At 37.7% G+C, this 23,091-nt stretch overlaps 1 protein-coding gene across 3 annotated transcripts in view; it reads right to left on the minus strand.

The window, feature by feature from the left end:
- Nucleotides 1–23,091, minus strand: part of DNM3 (dynamin 3) — a 575,404-nt gene that overhangs the window by 285,454 nt on the left and 266,859 nt on the right. For 2 of the 3 annotated variants that reach the window (XM_028123031.1, XM_028123033.1), the window contains exon 13: nucleotides 17,492–17,543. In XM_028123031.1, the coding sequence (XP_027978832.1) occupies nucleotides 17,492–17,543 (52 nt within the window). Of the gene's footprint in view, nucleotides 1–16,642; nucleotides 16,673–17,491; nucleotides 17,544–23,091 lie in introns of all 3 variants that reach the window. The other variant, XM_028123032.1, reaches the window with a different exon arrangement.

The raw sequence follows: 23,091 nt of genomic DNA on the forward strand, positions 1-23,091 counted from the left end.
GGACAGCATCAACATAAGCTTTCTTTTCTATGAGTAAATATCTCAGCATTCTCTTGGGTGAAATATCTTAAGAATGTAAAGATGTCTCTGTATTTTGAGGATCCTGGGCTAAACATTTTGATTCAGGAAAAATTCTGAGATGTTATGCATTGAGCATGAAAAGATTCGTGCTTTAGGGACAGAAACCATAATCTGCCTTGGTCATGGTGAATTGGGGACATACTTATGTTGGGTGGATTTGATTTCAATATGGGAAGCAATGAACAAAAATAACAAAAGAGCTCTATCGGAAATACATAGAAAAATTTCTCAGCTTCCTTTTCTACTTTCACTGTGATAGTGAACCAGTGACATCCTTTCAAAAGGACCTTCAGGTATAGAACTCGGACTTCATCACTAACAAAAAAATATCCCATGACACCTTTTGTAGTCACTGAAATTGTCTAATTTGTCTTTTGCTAATCTCTTAATTTGCTAAATTGAAGGAACTGGGGTTCTCTCAGTATAACAAATACAGAATTTAGCATCTCTACACTAGTCTCAGCACGTGACCTGGCCAATGGCTGAAAGCCCTTTCGCTTCTCTTAACAATTCCATTTGGTAAGGACACTGAATTTCATCATCTCCTTAAGGCTCCCATGTAACTCCCACTCCCAGGTGATAAGCAAACATCCCAGGCTCCTGTTTTATCAAGCAAATTGAGATGATCAGGAAGAAGACATACAATCTCCTTTACTCCTCAATTCCTGTGACGTTTCTCTTTCAGTAGTAATTTTGATAGTATTGCATATTCATTTATCTTCTATTTCATTAATTTATAAATATATTCATTTACTTTTAAAAGAATAACTTTATGTCATAAGCAAAATATACTAATCTTCAATTAAATAACAGAAAAACTAATTCACTGGCAAAAGAATCACCCCCAGTGACCAAATAGGATTAATACTAGAAAAGCAAGGATGGTTAGTAAATCTATCAATATAACAAATTACATAATTTGTTCAATATGTAAGAGCATAATCATCTCAATTAAATGCTGATTTCTGAGAGAGAATGTCAGATACAGAGGAATAGACTAACTTATTTCTTTATCACAATAAACATATTTTAAACTAAAAGCCAACATCAAATGGTAATAAACATTCATTCCTATTAAATAAAACATTCCCACTAAATAAAAACATTCCCATTACAAACAGGTAAGGTAAAAATTATAATTAAATGAAAAACTATTAGAGAAACTGGTCAATTCCACTACTACAAAATAGGTGCTTAAAAATCAATAGTTTCACATTGTAATAAAGAATTAGAAAATATACTTAAAAAACACCCCTAATTACAACATAAGGGTATTTCCAAGTTATTTTATATTTTAACAATAAATGTGAATTTACTTATGTAAGGGAAAAATAGGAAATTATAATAAACTGAAGGAATCACCCTCTGATTGGACAGAATAAACGAATATAAAAAAATATGACTTCTCATATTAATTTATAGGCTTTACAAATATCTTATCAAAATTCAAATAGAATTATAGTTGGAATATGACAAGATTTTAATCTTCAACTGAAAGAATGAGTAATCTACAAAAGCTAAATACACTTTTGAAAAAGAGGAGTAATGAAAGGAAATGACCTAGCAGACATTAAAATATATTAGACAGCTGCAATAATTTAAAAGTGGGTCGCTGTACAAAAATCAACAAATGTTGGGACAGGATACAAAACCCAGATACAGATCCTAGGATAAGAGTTCATCCATGACCTGGACTGAAGTCAGGATTCTGCCATTTATCCACTATATGACCTAGGGTGGACTAGTTAACTTTTCTAAGCTTCAGTTACATCATTTATAAAATGGAAGAAAGAATGGAACCTACTTTATAGGGTTGTTGTAGAAATGTAAGGAACGCACTTAGCGTAGTGCTTAGCCACAGAGTAAGCTTTCAAGAAATAAGAGCAACTATGATTATTACTATTATTTTGACATTATTATATGATCAAGAAAGTGCAAATCAACAGTGATGGGATGGATCATTCAAACAACGATATTTTTTTTTAAAGATTTTATTTATTTGAGAGAGAGAGAATGAGAGATAGAGAGCATGAGAGGGGGGAGGGTCAGAGGGAGAAGCAGACTCCCCGCCGAGCAGGGAGCCCGATGCGGGACTCGATCCCGGGACTCCAGGATCATGACCTGAGCCGAAGGCAGTCGCTTAACCAACTGAGCCACCCAGGCGCCCTCAAACAATGATATTTTGACATCTGCTCCCCTGGAATAAAATTTTAACAGTAACTATTTATTACTATTATCACTGTCAATAATCACTGTTCTCAGTGCTTTACACACACAAATGCATTTAACCACATTACTTCTAAGAGGTAGATACAACAATCACATCCCTTTTGCAAATGAGGAAACTAAGGCACAGAGCCATTGAGTAGCTTGCCCATGGCTGGCAAGTAGCAGTCAAATATTGAAGCCTGACAGTCAGGCTTCAGAATCCATCATGCTCTTAACACCTACACTCTGCTCCCCAAGTTAGTGCCTTACCTTCTGCTATGATAAATCCCAAGTGGATTACAGAGACAAATGTCAATAATGGCTTCATAAAAATGCTATAAATACATGGGTAAATGTTTAACTGTTCTTGAGGTAGACACCACCTTCCTAAACATAAATGCAGCAGAAAAAAATTAGAGAAAAAGAGCAATAGATATTACTACAAAATATGTTTTAAAACTTTACCTCAAAAACCTTGTAAGTAAAATTAAAACATAACAAAAGTTAATAGGAAAAACAGTTGTTAACAAAACCACAAATGATCAATATCATAATTAAATAAAAATTCTGTTACGAATCAAAAAAAATTCTGTTACGAATCAAAAAAGAAGAAATTTCAAAGAGAATATAAGCAAAGGCATGAACAGTTCATTCAGAAAAAAGAATACTAGTGGTCAATACACATGAAAAATATTTCTCTCTCTAGTAAATTATAGACATAAATGACTGAGGTTTAAAGGATAGAAGTATGTGAGTAGCAGGAAAATAATTTCATTTTCATATAGCTAAATATAAAAATCTCTAAAACTATCATTAGAAAGTACAAGCAAAATAAAATTTAAATGCTGCAAAAATTGAAAAATTTGTCTAGATCAAAATTATAACTTTTTGTGTTATACAGTGAGGTTAAAGTCAAGTGACAGACAAGCAGAAAATACTTGCACCATATATAATACACAATATCCATACTATTAAAAAAAATCCTAAAGCCAGTAAGAAGATAATGTAACAGTCCCTTCAAAAGGGGCAGAGACACAATCAGACATTTCACAGGAGAAGGGATACAAACGTCTCTTAAATATTCCATTTACTTATTTTTTAAAGATTTTTAATTTTTTAATTTTTTAAAGATTTTTATTTATTTATTTATTTGACAGAGGGAGAGTGCAAGCAGAGGAAGCAGCACGCTCCCCGCTGAGCAAGGAGCTCGATGTGGGATTCGATCCCAGAACCCTGGGATCATCTACCTGAGCCGAAGGCAGTGGCTTCATTGACTGAGCTACCCAGGTGCCCGAGATTTTCTATTTTTAAGTAATGTCTGCACCCAATGTGGGGCTCAAATTCACAGCCCCAAGAGCAAGAGTCACACACTCTCCCGAATGAGTCAGCCAGGCACCCCGTCTCTTAAATATTTTAAAGGCTATATAACTTGTAATAAGTGAAATGCAAACCAAAGTAATATATTATTGTTTTCATCAAATTATCCAAAATTATATAAAATATAATTACCCGGTGCTAGAAATTCAGGTTCTCACATATAGAGTTGTAGGGTCTATAAACTGGTTCAGCTGTTTTAGGAAAAACTGGAAACAAAATAATCCTATCCTCAGGGGGATCATTAAATTAACAATGGCACATCTACACTGTGCAACATACAATAACACTATAATCGCTTCTCGGCCTTTTGGCTAAGATCAAGTGTACAGTACCACTATATACCAGTAAGAGTTTAGTTGTCTTCTCTCTGTGTATTTACATGGAAAAACCTCTAAGACATATCATTAAGTGGATAAAGTAAGTTCAAATATATTTGCTAAGCGTCTACTATATAGCAGGTTCTAAGTGTTACAGATCCCACAATGAACAAAAAAGACAAAAGTTCTTGCCTTTGTGGAGCTTATAACTATAGTGTAAAATATGTACAGTATTTGTGATCATTTTTTTAAATCACAAACTGTGTGTGTGTGTGTGTTTGGGTGTGTATATGCGTATGCATATGTACACTCTAAAATGGTAAGAGAGGTTATATCTATGGAGGTGAGTGGGATGGAGTGAGAATCAAAGGTATATCTACTTGATCAGCATTAATTTTTTCACAATGAAAATGTGTTCATATCTTTCTTGTATAACAAATGAAAATTATGGCCTCAAAATCATATACTACATTGAAACTTTGAGCTAAATTAGCTATAGAGGCACCTGGGTAGCTTAGTCAGTTAAGCACCCAACTCTTGATTTCAGCTCAGGTCATGATCTTGGGGTCCTGAGATCGAACCTCATGTTGGGCTCCATGCTCAGCAGGGAGTCGGCTTGAGATTCTCTCTCTCCCTCTCCCTTTGCCCCACCCCTGCACATGCTCTTTCTCTCAAATAAATAAATCAATCTTAAAAAATTAGTTATATAGTGCACATAAGGGAAGGCTTGAACAACAACAACAAAAAACAAAACAAAACAAAACACTTGAGGAGCAATTTCTGCCTTTTTATTTTTTCCAATCTTTTTTTAATTTTATTATGTTATGTTACTCACTATACATTACATCATTAGTTTTTGATGTAGTGTTCCATGATTCATTGTTTGGGTATAACACCCAGTGCTCCACGCAGTAAGTGCCCTCTTTAATACCCATCACCAGGCTAACCCATCCCCCCAGCCCCCTCCCCTCTAGAACCCTCAGTTTGTTTCAGAGTCCATAGTCTCTCATGGTTCATCTCCCCCTCCGAGTTCCCCCCTTCATTTTTCCCTTCTTACTATCCTCTTTTTTTTTTTCAACATATAATGTATTATTTGTTTCAGAGGTACAGGTCTTGCCATTTGCAACGACGTGGATGGAACTGGAGGGTATTATGCTCAGCGAAATAAGTCAATCAGAGAAAGACATGTATCATAATTTCTGCCTTTTTAGAGTAATAGCTCTATCCTGACAAACTACTTAAGAAGTCTCATGGCCGAGGCACCTGCGTGGCTCAACCGGTTAAGCGTCTGCCTTTGGCTCAGGTCACAATCTCAGGGTCCTGGGATGGAGCCCCACATCGGGCTCCCTGCTCAGTGGGGAGCCTGCTTTTCCCTCTTCCCCCCTGCTTGTGCTCACTTGCTCTCTCTCTCTCTCTCTCAAATAAATAAATAAAATATTTTTTAAAAAAATTTTTAAAGAAGTCTCTGTGGCCAAGAGACCAGATGATGAGCTAACTGGTGAGGAATGGGAATGTGAGCAACCTTACTGAAATGAAGCCTCAGTAGATGGGGGTGAGCTAAGCACTGGTACTCCCCAGGCCTGGAATCAGGAGCAGTAAGGGATGGAGAGTGGGAGGGCAGGGCAACCAGTGCGGGGCTATCACAAGCTTGGCTGAGGAAGAAAACCAGCAACTTCTGGTGTTGGCTGAAGGAGCAACGCTTGTAGAACCCCTCTACCACTCAGGTGCCTATGTAGGAAAAGAAAAGTAGAAACTTTTCTGAGATGTGGAATGGAGATTAAAGGAGTGGAAATGAAAACAGTGAGAGCTACTCATTCAGATCCCAATGTCCATAAACATTGTAAATAGTCATAAACAGGAAGACACTAAGATGTCATTTATCTGTTAATTCAGGGGAACATTCAGATCCAAAATTAAAGTGGCTAATAAAATAATAGTGAGAGAAAACAAAGTGTTTAAATGTTATAAAAACTCCAGAGAATTCAAATCAACCAGGCATTTAACTTACTGGGAATCAAACACATCATGCTTTGTTAAAAAAAGGGGGGGGTAGAGAAAGGCAGAGGACAAAAGAGACAGGGAGGAAAAAAGGGGACGCAGGGAAGGAAGGGGTAGCTGTCAGACAGCTAGTGGGAGAGAGGAAGGAGGAGAAGCACTTAGTTTACTCAGGTGCCCTTTTCCTTGGAGAAACAAGACCAAGCCTCTACAGCCCCAAGAAAAGATCACAGCTGAAATGCAGGGCTAGATTCTGCCCAATGAACGCATTTTTCAAGGTAATTTTGAACAGATAGGTTTTTCTCCTCACCGATTTTAAGACCTAAACCTTCAATTAAGATGAACCTTGACTGTAAAAATACAGTAAGGACTCTGTATATTTTCTGGAAAAGATTATGAGGCACACATTAAATGCTATTCCAAATAAAAGTCTAGATAAAGATGCAGAACAAATTAGCAGACCATACGTTTCACTAAGTGTGGCTTTCACAGATTCCATTCTCTATTTTATTAAAATAAAAATTATTGTATTTTATAAGCTATTGATTGGCCCCTCTGGAGGTATTTTCATTGAATTGAAGGAAAAGAGGAAACACATTCTAACAGCTATTACAGTTTTTCATTGTTAATCAGTGCTATGAAGTGAACATTAGTATTCCCCCAAAATATATATATTGAAACTGTAACCTCTGATGGGATTGTATTAGGAGGTGGGGCCTTTAGGAGGTAATTAGGGTTAGATGAGGTCATGAGGGTGGAGCCCCCAGGATGGTATTAATACCCTTATAAAAAGAGGAGAGGGGCACCTGGCTGACTCAGTTGGTAGAGCATGTGACTCAATCTCAGGGCCATGAGTTCAAGCCCAATGTTGGGCATGGAGCCTACTTTAAAAAAAAAAAAAAAAAGAGGAGGAGACACAGGATCTATCCATCTCCCTTCGTGTACCAAGGAAGGGCATGTGAGAACATAACCAGGAAGAGGGCCCTCACCAAGAACTCGACCACAATGGCACCTTGGCCTCAGAATTCTAGCCTCCAGAACTGTGAAAAATAAATGTTTGCCGTTTAAGTCACCCAGTCTATGGTATTTTGTTACAGCAGCCCAAACAGACTACCACAATCAGATTAATTTATACAAACCTAAGTTCATTCTATTCGGGATCAATCAGTTTTAGTTGAAGAACAAATTTAAGGAATAAATAACAATGAATAGATTTAAGTGATGTGACTTGCTATAGTTGAGACTGAGATTCTTGATGCAGTTTACAACCTGTTAGAAGCAGTGGTTAAACACTACAATGAAGAGAACAAAGACTAGAATCTAATTGCCTGGATTTGAATCCTGATGTTGTCATTTAGAAACTGTAAGACTGGACACATTACTTGGCCTCTCCCTGCCTCAGCTTCCTTATCTGTAAACAGAGATTAAAACGGAGATAATCAGAGCACCTACCTCCTGGGGTTGTTGGGAGGAGTTAATGAGTTAATGCGTGAAATACCTAAAACCAAACCTGAAATACTGTAACTAATCCATGTTAACTATCATGATTTCTACAGAACTAATAGGAGTGCACAGTCATTCATCCCTTTACTTTTTTTAGTAAATACAACTTTCAGGCTTGGTAGGTTTTGAAAATGCAAATTCCCAAATCCCAAGATGGATTTATAGCTCCACGCCATATTTGTCTGTCTCTCTGTCTGTTGGTTTCCCTCTGCCCTCCCCTTCCCCCCACTCCTGCCCTCTCTGGAGGGGTGGGGTAAGACTGGGGAGAAGATTAGCCAAGGCAGAACATGAAATGAGGAAAAGGGAGTTTGTGTATTATCACTTAAAAGTGTTCAATGTTTCCTTTTTTTCCCCTCATGACGAATTCCTTGTATGCCTCATACTTTTGAGAAAAATAAATTCTCAAGAAGCAATCCTAAAAAAAAAAAACCCAATTAATCAAAATGATATTTTAATGGCACCATGCAGAAGGATAGAATAGCACTGTTTTATCTCAATAATACAAAGTTACTATGTTCTCCAAACAGAATAATAAAGAAAATAGCTTTTAAAGCTCCAATGGCCCAATTTATAAATTCTTAGTTTAATAAACTATTAAAGTACATCAGCATCCTGTATAGCTAAATCCCAGGTAAAGTCTTATTATAATAAGCCATAAAAAGAAGAAAGAAAGAAAGAAAGAAAGAGAGAAAGAAAGAAAGAAAGAAAGAAAGAAGAAAAAAGAAAGAAAGAAGAAAAAGAAAAGAAAATCTGCAAGTGGCCAAAGTGCAGTGAGTTGAATACTGTCTCCCATAATTCGCATCCATCTGGAACCTCAGAATGTGACTTTATTTGGAAATAGGGTCTTTGCGGATGTAATTAGTTAAGGTGGGGTCATACTGAATTAGAGTGGGCTCCAGATCCAATGACTGCTGTCCCTAGAAGAGGAGGGGGCACAGAAACAGACACAGGGGGTTAGAAGCCATGAGAAGATGGAGGCGCAGAAGAGTCAGGCTGCCACAAGCCAAGGAGTGCCAGGAGCCGCTAGCAGCCAGGAAGAGGCAAGAAAGATTCTCTAGAACCTTCACGGGGAACATGATCCTAAAGACATTTTGATTTCGGACCTCAAGCCTTCCAGAACTGTGAGAGAATACATTTCTCTTGTTTTCAGTCACTCAGTTTGTGGTACTTTGTTACAGCAGTCCTAGAAAACTAATACACCAAAGAAAATGGCAGTCTCAGAATTAGTTTATAAACTTAAAAATTTAAATATCAGACTAAGTGGCAACAAACAACACTGTGTTCTCCTGACAGGAAAGAAACACAGCTTGTAACAACAGATCTCATTTTACATATATGATACATGCTAAAACAGTTGTGATATATGCATGTACTGGCATAACAAGTTATATTCCCACTGACTTGAACTGCTCAATTTTAGAAATGCTTCCTAAAATGCAATCTACTGTATCTAATAAAATTATACTTACATTTCTTTGCTGATAAGGGGCATCTATCTAATGTATAATAAATCCAGATAAGCATCATACATTCTTAAAGGTATATATTCTATCTTGCCACAAATCTTTGATAATTTTTAATTATTGAGTTTTTTCTTCTAAAAAAACAACAAAGCACTAAAACACCAGTATAATATTGACAGTTTTCATTAAAACTGGCCACCTTGAAAATCAATAGAGCAAAAATTCAATTCTTCCTACAAAAAATGTTTTTTAATGTACTTTCAATTAAAAGAACTTGATAAAGAAGTACTCACTGGTTCTAAAAATTTATAATATCTATTTAAAAATACATTAAACTGCTTATTAGAATATTGGGGTGGCAGGTATTTTTCTTCTTCTATACTCAGAAAGCTGTCCTCAAAAATTAATCCATGAACCATTATGGATGTGCAGAATTCATTGTTGCTTTGTAGCAATCTTCCCACTTCCAAGGGAGGAGAAGGCTCAATTAGAAAATAAAAGCAATTATTTTACTATCTTGAACGCTAACAGAGTAATACAAATATACAACAACAATAATAATAACAGGCACTTTATACAGGGCTTACTATCAGCCAGGCCCTGTTGTAGGTACCTAACTTGTATTATCTCATTTAATACTTACAAAAAGTTCATGAAGCAGTTACTATTTTTATCACCTTATTTAGAAACCTCAGAAACAGGAAGTTACATCATTTGTTCCTGGCCAAACGGTGGCTTCAGAGTTCCAGCTCTGAAGAACCGCTGCACTATACTACCTCTCAACTGAATATGCCAATAGAAAAGGTTTTTGGTTTTTGTTTTTTGTTTTGTTTTGTTTGGGGGGGGTTGTTTTTTTTTTTTTTTTTAAGAAAGAGGAAGATGAAGGGGGAGAGAAAGTAAGAGGATGAACTGGAAAAAAAATCATTAATCAGTAAATGAACCATAGGGTTTTAATAATGTGGTTATATTTCTTTAAGAAGACAATATACCTAAGAATCCTATTATCCAAATTAAACTGCGGTTAAGACAAACAATGCTCAACAAAGTACCCGTAGCCATCACCTCTGATACACATCCTCCAGCGTCTATTCTTTCTTCTTCCAACAACTCTGATTATTGTCAGAGGAGCCCAGCCCATCCCCACGTCTTAGCACATGTGATCTGGCCTAAGCCAATCAGAACACTTCATTCTCTGGCCACAGTAATTGCCTCAGTAATGGGCTGAGATGCAAGTTTGTTCAATCAGAGTGAACCTCGGGAGTTTTTCTGAAACCTCTGGGGGGAAGATTCATTTATTTCTGTTGAATTCAAAGTAGGAAATCCCCTAGGGGCTGATAGCTGTCATATCGCAGTCCTGTGGGGCCCAAGAGCAGAGCAGACAGCAAAGAAGCAGAAGCAAAAAACGGAAAGGGTTCATCCAGTTCATCATGGTTCATGAAACCAATTCATTCTGACACTGTTTGAACCATAACTTAAATAGTACTTAACTTTATTTCCAAAATATTCAAACATGTAAACTAATTAATTCACTTTTTTCCAAGGTCGTGTAAGTTAAGTTTTTCTGAAATTTACACCTAGAAGAATCCTGATCTAGATATTAATACCGGGAAGTCAGGTGAGGGTGGGAGCTGAGTGGCAGACCCTGAAAGGTAGAATTAGCTGAACAGAGGGAGGAGGAGAGAGGACTGGGCTGTATGTTCTGCTGTAGCCTAGGAAGATGGCAATCTTTCTTAACCAGTTATAAATTAGCTGAGCAAACTCTCACCTCTTTCAACATTGGTCTCAAATCATGTACTTACAGAGGTTGAATAGCCAGGGGACTTGGTAGGCATATTTCAGGATGTTGGGATGTGTTGACAACTGTTTGAGATCTCGAGGGGGTCCTACAGAAAAGAGACTAGCTTTCAAGAAAGTAGGGAGGAACAAAACCCTGTTCTGATAGGAAAGGTCTTTTCTGCTTGCAGCCAACAATTCAAGAAGTTTGGGAATCCAGTTATCTGGAGACCTGTAAATTTGGGAAAGCTAAATTTCAGACTCCAATCTAAAGTTAGTGGTAGAAGGCACATTGGTGGAAAACAAACCAGACAAGCAGCCCAGGACTGGGAGGTATCATGATATTCAGGCTCCTGCAAGCACCTGCTCTTCTCCCTGCCTAAAGAAAAATTCTTCCTAATTGTATAATTCTTCCTAAGTCCTTCCTAATTGGATGCAGTCTGGGCCAATGAGCATGTCAGCTGTGTCTTCCTGCCCTAGATTCTTATAACTAAAGGAATGGATTATCAACCATGTAATCCTCCTGGCTTCAAAATATACTAGACCTTGAATCTAGGAAATTGCATCCCCATTTCTCTTCCGCTGCCCACACCTTCTGAGGACAAACAATGTTCTACAAGTATCTGTAGTTATCATTTGTCATTTCCCTCCCCTGGTGTCTGTTCCTTCTAATAAACTCTCTGACCTTCAGGTAGCATTCTCTTGTCCACCTTGAGATACAACATCCCACTCACTCACTTCAACCTCCAACTACCACCTTTTCCCCTTCATCTTGGTATGTTAAGTCCTCTCTTATCTAAGGTTTCACTTTCTGTGGTTTTGGTTACCCGCTGTCAACTGCAGCCCAGAAGCAGATGATCCTCCTTCTGACTTATCATCACAAGGTCAGTAGTAGCCAAATGCCACACCAGAGTGCCTGTGTTGTTCACCTCACTTCTTCTCATCACATAGGCATTTTTTATCATTCCACATCAGCATGAGAAGGACGACTACAATATAAGATATTCTGAGAGAAAGAGACCACATCCACACAAGTTTTATTACAGTATGTTGCTATAATTGTTCTAATTTATTATTAGTTATTGTTGTTAATCTCTTGCTGTGCCTAATTTATAAATTAAACTTTATCACAGGTATGTATGTATAGAAAAAAACATACGTAGGGTTTGGTACCACCCACAATTTCAGGCTGGGGTTCTTGAAATGTATCCCCCACAGATAAAAGGGGAACTACTGTACACTTTTTCTCCAATTTCATTAAACTCCCCAGTGCTGTCTTGCTCATTTCCATTCAGTTTTCAGTCAACCCCATCTTTTTTCATTTCTTTATCTGGGCACAATTTCAGATTACATGTTTCTGTTTCCCGTGCAGTTAGGTGAGGCCAAATGACTGAGCTCTGGTCAATCAATGGAATGGGAATGCAAAACGTGTGACGCTTCCAGGCTGGTCCTTAAAAACTTCCCTCACTCAGGCTTCTTTCTCTTTCCCTTCTGCTGGAAGAATAAAGAGGGTTCTAAAGTCCATGACTGACCATGTAAAGCAGAGAAGTCCCCCATCCCTGCCACCAGCATCTCAATGACCTTCATTGGAATGACCTTCATGAACTAAATTGTTATTATACTAAGCCACTGGAATTCTGGGTTTGTTTGTTACTTGGTTGACCTGTCCTGACTAATGTCCTGACTAATACATCAGTCAAAACTATTCATATGAGATTATACAATCCTTTATTTCAACCTCTCTTTTCAAAACTTTTTATTCTCTTGATTTTATTTGCTGTTTCCCTGGAAAAAAAGCCCAGCTCAGGATATCAATTCCATCGTCTGGTTTCTCAGCTTTATGCTACCTTTTAGCTGTAACGTACAAGAGTAATGCTACCTTCTAGCTGTAGAGTAGAAGAGCAATTCACAAGACCAAAAGGACTGGTACAGCCTCAGGTCATCCCCAGTACTGCACAGGACCTTCTATCACTCCACCTATTTTGACAACTTCCCCAGTGTTTCTTGAACTCTAGGAAACATCTATTACTAATTGGCCATTCCCTCCTTGAAATGATTTCTTCCCTTGGCTCTCATTGTGCTATTCTCCAAGTTTTCCTACCTCTCTTTCACTTCGTAGACTCCTTTTCAGTTCCTCAGTCTGTCCCAACTCTTATTTCTCCATTATCCCATATTTTCTTCCATACTTTTCTCCATTGGAGGCAATTTCATCTACTCCCTTGACGTCAACTACCATGAATACATTGACAGCTGTAAAACATATCTCCAGTCTAGACAAGTCTTGAACCTCAACCCTACTGAAGTCTCAATAGGCACAAAAAATGTAATGAAACTGAAATCACCACCTTCTCCCATCTCCCCTGAAATCTGCTATTCCTTCCCCTGCATTCCCTTTGTCAGTGGATCCTCTTAGCCATAGCCTGGAAAGAGAACTCCCTCCTCCCAACTCCACAATTGTTTATAACTCATCCCACCCTCTAAATGTATTTTGGATCTGTCCCTTCTACATACCTGTTGCTACAAACATTTGTATTTTACCTGAATTACTTCAAAAACATCTTCACCAATTTCCACATCTCTAGTTTTACTTCCCCAAATCATCCCATGTGACTGATACACAGATCTTTCCACCATACAAGTCAGATGATATCCCTTCCCTACTGGGAATCCTTCAGTGGCTCCCTACTACCTTTGGAATAAATAGTTTTCTGTCTCTTCTCAACTCTAGACACTTCTATACAACATCCCTCTGGACATTTTTACTCCTGTCTCCCACGGTGCCTCATACACAACATATCTACCCTTCCTAACTCTGAATCCAAATCTGAGTTTCTCACTATATTTCTTTCTCCATGAACAGCACCACTATGTCACCTGTGCCTAGATCATATATCTAAACAGCATTACTGGCGATGCCTGGCCCTCTCCCCAACATCCAGTTCATCACAAATCCTCCTGAAAGCATCAGCTTCTCCTCAAATCTAGCACAAACATCCGAGCCCAGACCAACATAATCTCTTGTCTGCAATAGCCTCCTAACTCGTCTCCTTTTTCTAACCTTGCCCTCCCTTCAAAACCTTTCACATATAGGCAGAATGATCCTGCTAAAATGTTATGATTGTGCTTAAAACCTTAAAATGATACTCCATGGCTTTCCATATCACAAAAAAAAAAAAAAATAGCTTTAATGGAGCTTAGGTCCTGGTGAAGGAAGATGAAAAAATAAACATAAGAAGATAATAATGTCAAGACACTAGGGAGGGAAGGTGATTTTAGATCTGATGGCCAGGGCCAGTCTATTCCAAAAGTGACATTTCAGGGAGACCTGAAGGATTAGAAGGAGCTAGCCTTGACAAAGGAGGCAGACATCAATTTGCTTACTTACCATCATCCCCACTGAGCTGTGAGGTCCCCGAGGACAGGACCCATGATTTATTTATCATTCTGTTCTAAACATCTACCACAGTTTTTCATACTCTTAGGTTTTGAATACATATTTGATGAGTGAAGGGATGAATGAAGGTTACCTTTAAATTATTGGGCAGTGCAACTTTCAACTAATTGTGTGCTCACATTTTTTTGTACAGATGTTGACACCCACTTGTGGAACTTTCAAGCTGACAAATTTCTAGGCAGCCAAAAATGAATGGGATTGTCTTTAAAGAGTTTTGCTTTCTTTAATTCCTTCTAAAATATTTCAGAGCAGACTCTGTACAGCAGAATCTCTTACAACCAGGAGCCCTAAGGGAATAGCAGAATGGATGAACCACCTGTGGGATAGCAAAGGGTATTTCAGCCCCACCAACCATAAAAGCCAGCATCAGTTAACAGACCAGGCTCCAAGGGCCCCCAGCTTTGAGCTTCTTAATAGGCAAAAACTTTTTATACAAATTCAAATCAACCTCAGACATTCAGATTCATAAAGAAAATGATTTCAAGTAATTATAGTTTTCTGCTAAGCAGCAAAAAATAAATAAAAAAATAAAAGATTCTCTAAAATATACTATATTGCATGTAATTACTGAATTTGATCTTGGAATATAAGATATTCAGGTTCATAACCCCTTACTTGCAAAGTAAAAGGTTTTTGTTTTTTTTTTAAACAAACAAGTAGGGGCACCTGGGTGGCTCAGTCAATTAAATGCCAACTCTTGATTTCGGCTCAGGTCATGATCTCAGGGTCGCCCCTCCCCCACCTCTCTCTCTCCCTCTAAAAAATTTAAAACTAAATGAATAAAACAAATAAACAAAACAAAGATTTAACAGCAAAATCTAACCCGACATGAAAATGTTTATCTCTCATTTAATCTACTTAGTGTGACTATTCATTTGTTTTACTGCAGAAACATGAAGTGTTTAATTAAAGGGTGCTGCCTCTGACTCCATAGGAATATTAAGTAATATAATATGATATATGCAATATTTTTTTTCTAAAATCCAAAAAGTTCTGATATTAAAGGTACATCTGGCCCCAAGGGTTTGGAGTAGGGGTCTGTGCTCTATTATGAGACTCACCCAATTCTATTATCTTGACTTTTAAGACTTCCATAATGTGTGGGCTTTGAAGTACTCAGGGGAAGTTAAGTCATGGTAACACAATTAGCATTATTTCAGCATTTGGAAGCAATATATAATTGAAAACTGTTCTGAATTTCCTTTCGATCTGATTTAAAATATGCACTTAAATATGCACTTATGCCACTATACTATTGCTTTTCCAATAAGTATAAACTTCTATGAGCTACAGCCTCTGATCATGAGGAAAATTTATAGATAAATCCATTATACATCAAGCCTTAATCTGGGCATTGCAATCTTCACAATAACTTGCCATAGCTTCTAATTTTCCCAAATGTTTCATTGTTCTCATTTTATAACTTTTGTAATTTTCTTATATTTTATATTTTTTCTCCCAAAAGTTTCAAGAACAGCACCTGCCTGCTAAGAGCAAGGTAAATACTGTTTGCAAGGCACACATCCAGTACCCAGCTGCAAACCTCATTATGAAATTATTTCTGATTTTTACAATCATCTTACGGATATATTTTCATCCTTCTCATCACATAACTGAGCAAACTCAGGTTCAATTTGTCCCAGGCCACATGGCTACTAAATGACAGCGCAGAATTTTGAACCCAGGAATGTCTAGTTCCCAATGATTGTTTCTTCCAAAACATCATGAGGCAAATAATTGGCCCATGCTCCAATCTCATTCTCAACTTGAGCACAATTGGAAGAAAGACTTTAAAGCTGCTTCATTTGTGGTAGAAATTAGAGTGTAATGTTTTTTGTTTTTTTAATGCCTATGCCAGTAATTTGACAGTATCTTTATACTTCCATAAAGTGAAGATATAGTATCTGGTTTTAAAAGATTCAACTTTAAAGCCATGTAAGATAGCAATTGATGTAATTTGGATTTTATTTTTTTAAATAAATACAAATAATTGTAATTGAGTAGGCTTATCAACAAATACATCAAAATCAGATGTTTAATATTCACCCACCTTTTAGAAGCACCAACTACGTTTATTGGAAATATTATCATACAAGTTGTAGAGAAAGGCTTACACCTTGTAACAACATAGCATAAAGGGACAGAGATGAAGATCATTAATGATTTTAATTATTTTAAGGCCCATTAAAATTAGAGAAATATCAAAGCACCCACAGTGTTAAGGGTTTATTATTACAGCATTTTAGAGTTTACTAGTTCATACCTTTCAATCACAGCAAGTTATTAGCAGTGAAGGGATGAACCCTCTAAAGAGGATTTTTATTTCAATGATACAGTGTTATGGACAAGACAACCTAAGTTTAAAAAAATTAGTAGCAAGCGCTAGTTGAGTTAATCAGTTAAAGACAAACTGTGCCCTTGGGAAGCTAAATGAAAAAGCAACAGTAAAGCTTACAGAACTTAGCTCGTACAATTTGCCTTGAAGGCGGAAGATTGGTTCCCTGAAATAGCAAAGAATTATATGCTTTAGTTCAGAAAAAAGTTTTTAAAATAAAGTCTGTTATTACCTCTTCTCCTTTCAAAACAATGGAAAAATTTCTAGAGCAGAGGTTTCAATTTGTTCAATAATTGTACCTCTGAATTTAAAAAAAAACTATAAAATCATCATTGTTTTGACTTGAAAAGAAGTAACAATGCAAATATTCATTATCACATAAAACATAAAAGAAACAGCAAACTGTCAGAGTTAATGCAATCTCTGCAGAGCGCTATTAGTCAGAGACAGCCGGTCAGCCCAAAACACAAAAACTCAAAAGATCACATCTTCTTAGGAATTAACATCTTCGTTAACCAACAGGAATTTGGTGTGGCAGAGAGTAAATCCAACAACTGCCTTCTTTATGAGCTGTCCCTTCACTGTTACCAAGCTGTGCAAATGTGTGAACTAGTCAGCAGCACCAGAAGCTCATGCAAATACTCACCATATTTTAACCTTGAACTGACTCATAGATTCCATGTTAGATCAAATTTAGGGGTAACATAAGCAAGCAAAGTACGACACAAGGAGTCAATTTTGAAAAGCAGAGCAAATAGCAGAAAAGTTATTTAAAATAAATCAATAAAGCTAAATGCATAAAATAGCAAAAAAAAAAAATGCAACGCACTCCAGAAACCTTACAAGCAAAAACAAAACAAAACAAAAAGCTGCATTTTCAGCAAAATTTGCACATGATTAATTTGCATTAAAAAATAATCAATCAAGCGACTGAGTTCAAATTCTTTGGGGCATGCATGCAACTGATTATTTTTAAAATGCCTACCTGATTTCCAACTGTGTTTTTCTTGTGAACCTGACTGCTCCTCTGCTGAGCACTGAGAAAAGCAAAGGAGACCAGCACTGAAGAAACGCATAATACTTTTTTTGGGAAACAAGTAACACATATTAAAATATATACAGGCTTTCAAAATGTATCAACAACTGAGGCAGAGCAAATTCCAAAAATCCAGGCCAGTTTAATTCTGGAAGCAAAACCAACTCAGGGGAATTAGTACCAATTAACCACCCCAAACCAAAAATATAACATCAGGGGGTAGAAAGCTGTAGTGCTACATTAATCACATGAGTCCGTACAAGTATTTGTGATGTCCTAATAGATATACAGAATAGTTGCACTGAAAATTAACAGTTAACATTTACTGAGTGTATGTTCTAAGAAGTATTTTACAGGTATTGGTGATTTTGATTTATATTTTTAACTCCATGAGGTAGTTACTATTATTCCTCTCATTTTACAGGCAGATAGAATGAGTCACAGAGAAGCAAAGTGGCTTTCTCAAAGTTACTCAGCTAATAAGTGGTGGTACCAAGTAGTCTGATTCCAGATCCCAAACTCTTTGTGATATTACCCAATCTCATTGCTTTGAATTCTACTACATTCTGACAACTCCTAGAATGATCGGATCATCGGGTCAAGCTTGGACCCATTTCCCCAATTCCAGACTCAAATGTTTTTGACAACTCACCCTCTCACATGGAAGTCTAATGGGCATCTCAAACTTAATATGCCAAAACTGAACTTGTGATGTCCTCCCTAAAACCTGCTCCACCACAGTTTTCCCCTCTTCAGTTAGCGGCAATTCCTTATTTCCAGGTGCATAAGCCAAAATCCTTGATTCCTCCCTCTCTCTCACAGACCCCATATCCAGTCATGAGCAAATGCTATTGACTTTAAGATGTATTTAAAACTCGGGGCACCTGAGTGGTTCAGTCAGTTAAGTGTCCGACTCTTGGTTTCAGCTCAGGCATGATCTCGGGGTAGTGAGATCGAGCCCCACACCCAGCTCCGTGCTCAGCAAGGAGTTTGCTAGAGATTCTCTCTCTCTCTCTCCCCTCTCTACTACTCTGCCCCCTCCCCCGCTCATGCACACATTCTCTCTCTCTCTCTCTCTCTCTCTCATAAATAAATCTTTAAAATAAAATAAAATGTATTTAAAATTCAACATCTTGGGTTGCCTGGCTGGCTCAGTCAGTGGAGCATGCAACTCTTGATCTCAGGACTGTAGGTTCAAGCTCCATGCTGGGTGTGGAAATTATTTAAAGATAAAAATCTTTTTTAAAAAATACATTAGTTAATTTAATCAAATAAAATTCAACATCTTTTTACCACCCCCCATGGCTACCACATTTGTCCAAGCCATGGTTATCTCTTATTTGTATTGTTATCACTTACTGTGGTCTCTGCTTCCACACTTGTCCCCCTAATATCAATTCTCAACACAGAGGCCAAAGTGATCCTTTTAAAAAGGGTATCCTTGCCATGCTTCTGCTCAAAACGTTCTATACTACTATGCAATGCCATTCTACTCAGGGTAAAAGTCCTTACAATGGTTCACAGGCCCTACTCAACTGACCCCCAACCTCTGCCTCTTTGAATCATCTACTCTCCCCACCTTGTTCACTGGGGAGGTCCAGCCACAATGACTCCTTTCTTTTTTTCGAACCTACCAAGCACAATCCCACCTCAAAACCTTTATGCTGCTACCTGTTCCCTCTGCCTAGAATACTCATCCCCCATACAACTGCATGGCTCTTGACATCACCTTCTTCAAGTCTTTGTTCAAATTTATCTTTTCAGTGAGACCTACCATGATGACCCTATTTAAAATTATATCCCTCCTTTTCTCCAGCACTCTTATCCTCTTTATACTGTTCTATTTTTCTCTGTGGCACTTTACACTTTCAAACATACTGTATAGTTTACTGATTTTTGTGTATATCTATTTTCTGTCTTCTTCCATTAGAACATAAGCTCCTTGTGAGCAGAGCTTTTTGTCTGTTCCATGTCCCCAGTGCCTAGAAACTGCTCAGCACATAGTTGGCTTCAATGAGTATCTGTTGAATGAAAAGTCCAATGAGATTGATATCATTATAACACGAGCACAGAGGGATTAAGAGTCAGATTTGACCTCAACAATTTAACTCTGGAGTCCAGATATTTATGTGCTATGTTACTCTATCTCTCAAGAGAATGAAGGCTTTCTTTCAGTGAATTCATGAGTAAACACGTATTGATACAAGAAAATAAAAGTCACTGTGGCAATTCTGAAAAGCAATCCTGAACCCTCTCACTAGTTGTTTAAGAGTTTATAGAAGCTGTTTTAAAATTGATGAAATAGTCTAAAATAGAGAAAACATAAAGTCATCAATCAACCATTTAAAGTGATGGGATCTTGTGGTTCAGTAGCACATCACAAATCACACATTTAGAACAGCTGTTGAAATTAGCAATCTTTTATAATCTACCGCGATGTATTTAAGGTGCTTCTCTTCATTCAATCTCAGGAAGAAACAAACACTACATTCAAATGAGGTTGGGGAAGGCATGAGTGGTAAAAGGGCAAACAGTATTTGATTACTAAAGATATTTTGTGTATATTTTTTTTGTTTTTCAATTTGCTAATTTCAGGGTTTGAGCTTCTTCTTTCCTCATTGTTTTTTGTTATTTTTCTACTTGTTAGTTAAATGCTTGCCTCCCTAATCACTATGAAATTCATCTCTCTCCAACCATTTCTCTACATAATCCAAATCTACTTTACTAAGGTTTTGTGGTGAGGTTGTAAATGAGATAAAAGTTTGCGTCAGGCTATGGCCAGGGGTCTGATGCACCCACACTGCCCTCTGGCTACCCACCATGCCCTGAACCATGAAGTGTGTCTAAAGTGTTTCTCTTCTGAGGCTTCAGATCTTGGCCATCCTTTCTTTCTCCACGCCTGCAGGTTCCCCCTCTTCAGAGAAGAACTGGGACCAGCTACAACTGTACTATAATCATGCCACCTTCATGGCTATGGTCATCCTTTCCAAACCATAATTTTGTTAGGGTTTTCTTAAGGGGAAATGTTTTAAAATAAAGCATTTACTAGTAGTGATAATTTTAAACTATGATAGATCCACAGGTGTTTATAGCAGGCAAACTATTGGGGACCCTTGAATTATGTGTATAACCATAACAGAAAAACAGTAGAACATAAAAGTGAAAGATTGTTGATGACTCCCTGTGCTACCTTAAGCAAAGAATATGGCCCATACAGACCTCAGTGCCTTACCTATAAAGTGTGAATGAGTGAGTGTGTGTGTGTCTGTGTGTGTAGACAGAGAGACAGAGACAAGGGGTGGGGAACTACCCTACCTGTTTCTTAGGTTGCTCTTAGATCCAAGATTCCTTGAGAGGCAAAGTTATTCCCAGAAGCTTATGACCTATACTACGTAAAGAGACTTTCCACTGACAGAATCCTTATCTACTAAATAATCATATTTAGGATCTACCATATTCTAAGAATATGCAGGAGGAAAAAGATTTACTTTATAACCCAATATCAGGTATTAGTGTTAAAACAAACACTATGGGGTGCCTGGGTGGCACAGTCGGTTGAATGTCTGACTCTTGGTTTCGGCTCAGGTCATGGTCTCAGGGTTGTGAAATCAAACCCTGTGCTGGGCTCTGTGCTCAGCACAGAGTCTGCTTCAGATTCTCTCTCTCCCTCTCCCTCTGCCCTCCCACTAATGCACTCTCTCTCTCAAATAAATAATAAATCTCTTTTAAAAAACCCAAATACTAAAGTGCTCAACATCGCTCGGCATCAGGGAAATCCAAATCAAAACCTCAATGAGATACCACCTCACACCAGTCAGAATGGCTGAAATTAACAAGTCAGGAAATGACAGATGTTGGTGGGGAGACAGAGAAAGGGGAACCCTCCTACACTGTTGGTGGGAATGCCAGCTGGTGCAGCCACTCTGGAAAACAGTATGAGGGTTCCTCAAAAAGTTGAAAATAGAGCTACCACATGACCCAGCAACTGCACTACTGGGTATTTACCCCAAAGATACAAATGTAGGGATCCAAAGGGGTACATGCACCCTGATGTTTATAGCAGCAATGTCCACAATAGCCAAACTGTGGAAAGAGCCAAGATGTCCATCGACAGATGAATGGATAAAGAAGAAGTGGTATATATATACAATGGAATATTATGCAGCCATCAAAAGGAATGAGATCTTGCCATCTGCAACAACGTGGATGGAACTGGAGGGTATTATCCTGAGCAAAATAAGTCAATCAGAGAAAGATATGTATCATATGATACATGATATGAAGAATTCTTAATCTCAGGAACAAACTGAGGGTTGCTGGAGTGGTGGGGGCTGGGAGGGATGGGGTAGCTGGATGATAGACATTGAGGAGGGTATGTGCTATGGTGAGCGCTGTGAATTGTGCAAGACTGTTGAATCACAGACCTGTACCTCTGAAACAAATAATACATTTTATGTTTAAAAAAAAAAGAAAGAAAAAAAGAAGATGGTAAGAAGGGAAAAATGAAGGGGGTAAATCGGAGGGGGAGACGAACCATGAGAGATTATGGACTCTGAGAAACAAACTGAGGGTTCTAGAGGAGAGAGGGGTGGGGGGATGGATTAGCCTGGTGATAGGTATTAAAGAGGGCATGTACTGAATGGAGCACTGGGTGTTACACACAAACAATGAATCATGGAACACTACACCAAAAACTAATGATGTAATGTATGGTGATTAACATAACATAATAAAAAAAAAGACATAAACTCAAATGGTAAATTAGAGCATGTGGGGGAAAAAAAAAACCCAAATACTAAACTAACTTTACTTTTGACCAAAAGAATAACCTTTTCATAGCAACTGGCTCCATAAAGACAAAGATACTTATTAAAGATATATTTAGATACTTGAAGTTACTACATAAGCAACATAATAAAAAATAAACTTCTAGTTAGAAAACATTCTTTATCATAATTCTTATATATGCAATGATGATTGAACTAAAAGTATTTTAAAATATTATTTAAAAATGGGAGGACTTCTAGGAAGATAACAGAGTAGGAGGATCCTAAGCTCACTTGATCCAACGAACATACCTAGATAGCCACATCAGTGCAACCAAAGCAGAAAATGACCCAAAGACTGGCAGAATAGACTTTCCACAGTTAATCATACAGAGGAGGTCACATCAAAAAAGGTCAGAGGTGCAAAGGTGGTGGAGAACCAAACTCCTGGTGAGACCAACCACAAATGGAAGGGACACCACAAGAGTGGAGAAGACCACATACCAGGCACCCCAGGCACAGGGGACCTGCACTAGGAATACAAGTCCCCATAACATTTGGCTTTGAAAGCTCGAGCTTAACTTCATGAGATTTTTACAAACGGTGGGGCTTAACTCTGGTACTTTAAAAATCAGCAGGCTCAACTCTGGGAGATGTGGAGAGGAACAAGAAACTAAGTCCCTGCCCTTAATGAGACAGTACAGCAAATAAAACCACCTAGATACAGAAGCAGCTTGGAATATATGGGAAGGAGATTTATTTACCAATTTCAGAACGAATGCT

This window comes from Eumetopias jubatus, unplaced genomic scaffold (assembly GCF_037043125.1).
Source record: "Eumetopias jubatus isolate StellerSeaLion01/CBP00866 unplaced genomic scaffold, mEumJub1_p1.0 scaffold_12, whole genome shotgun sequence".
NCBI lineage: Eukaryota > Metazoa > Chordata > Mammalia > Carnivora > Otariidae > Eumetopias > Eumetopias jubatus.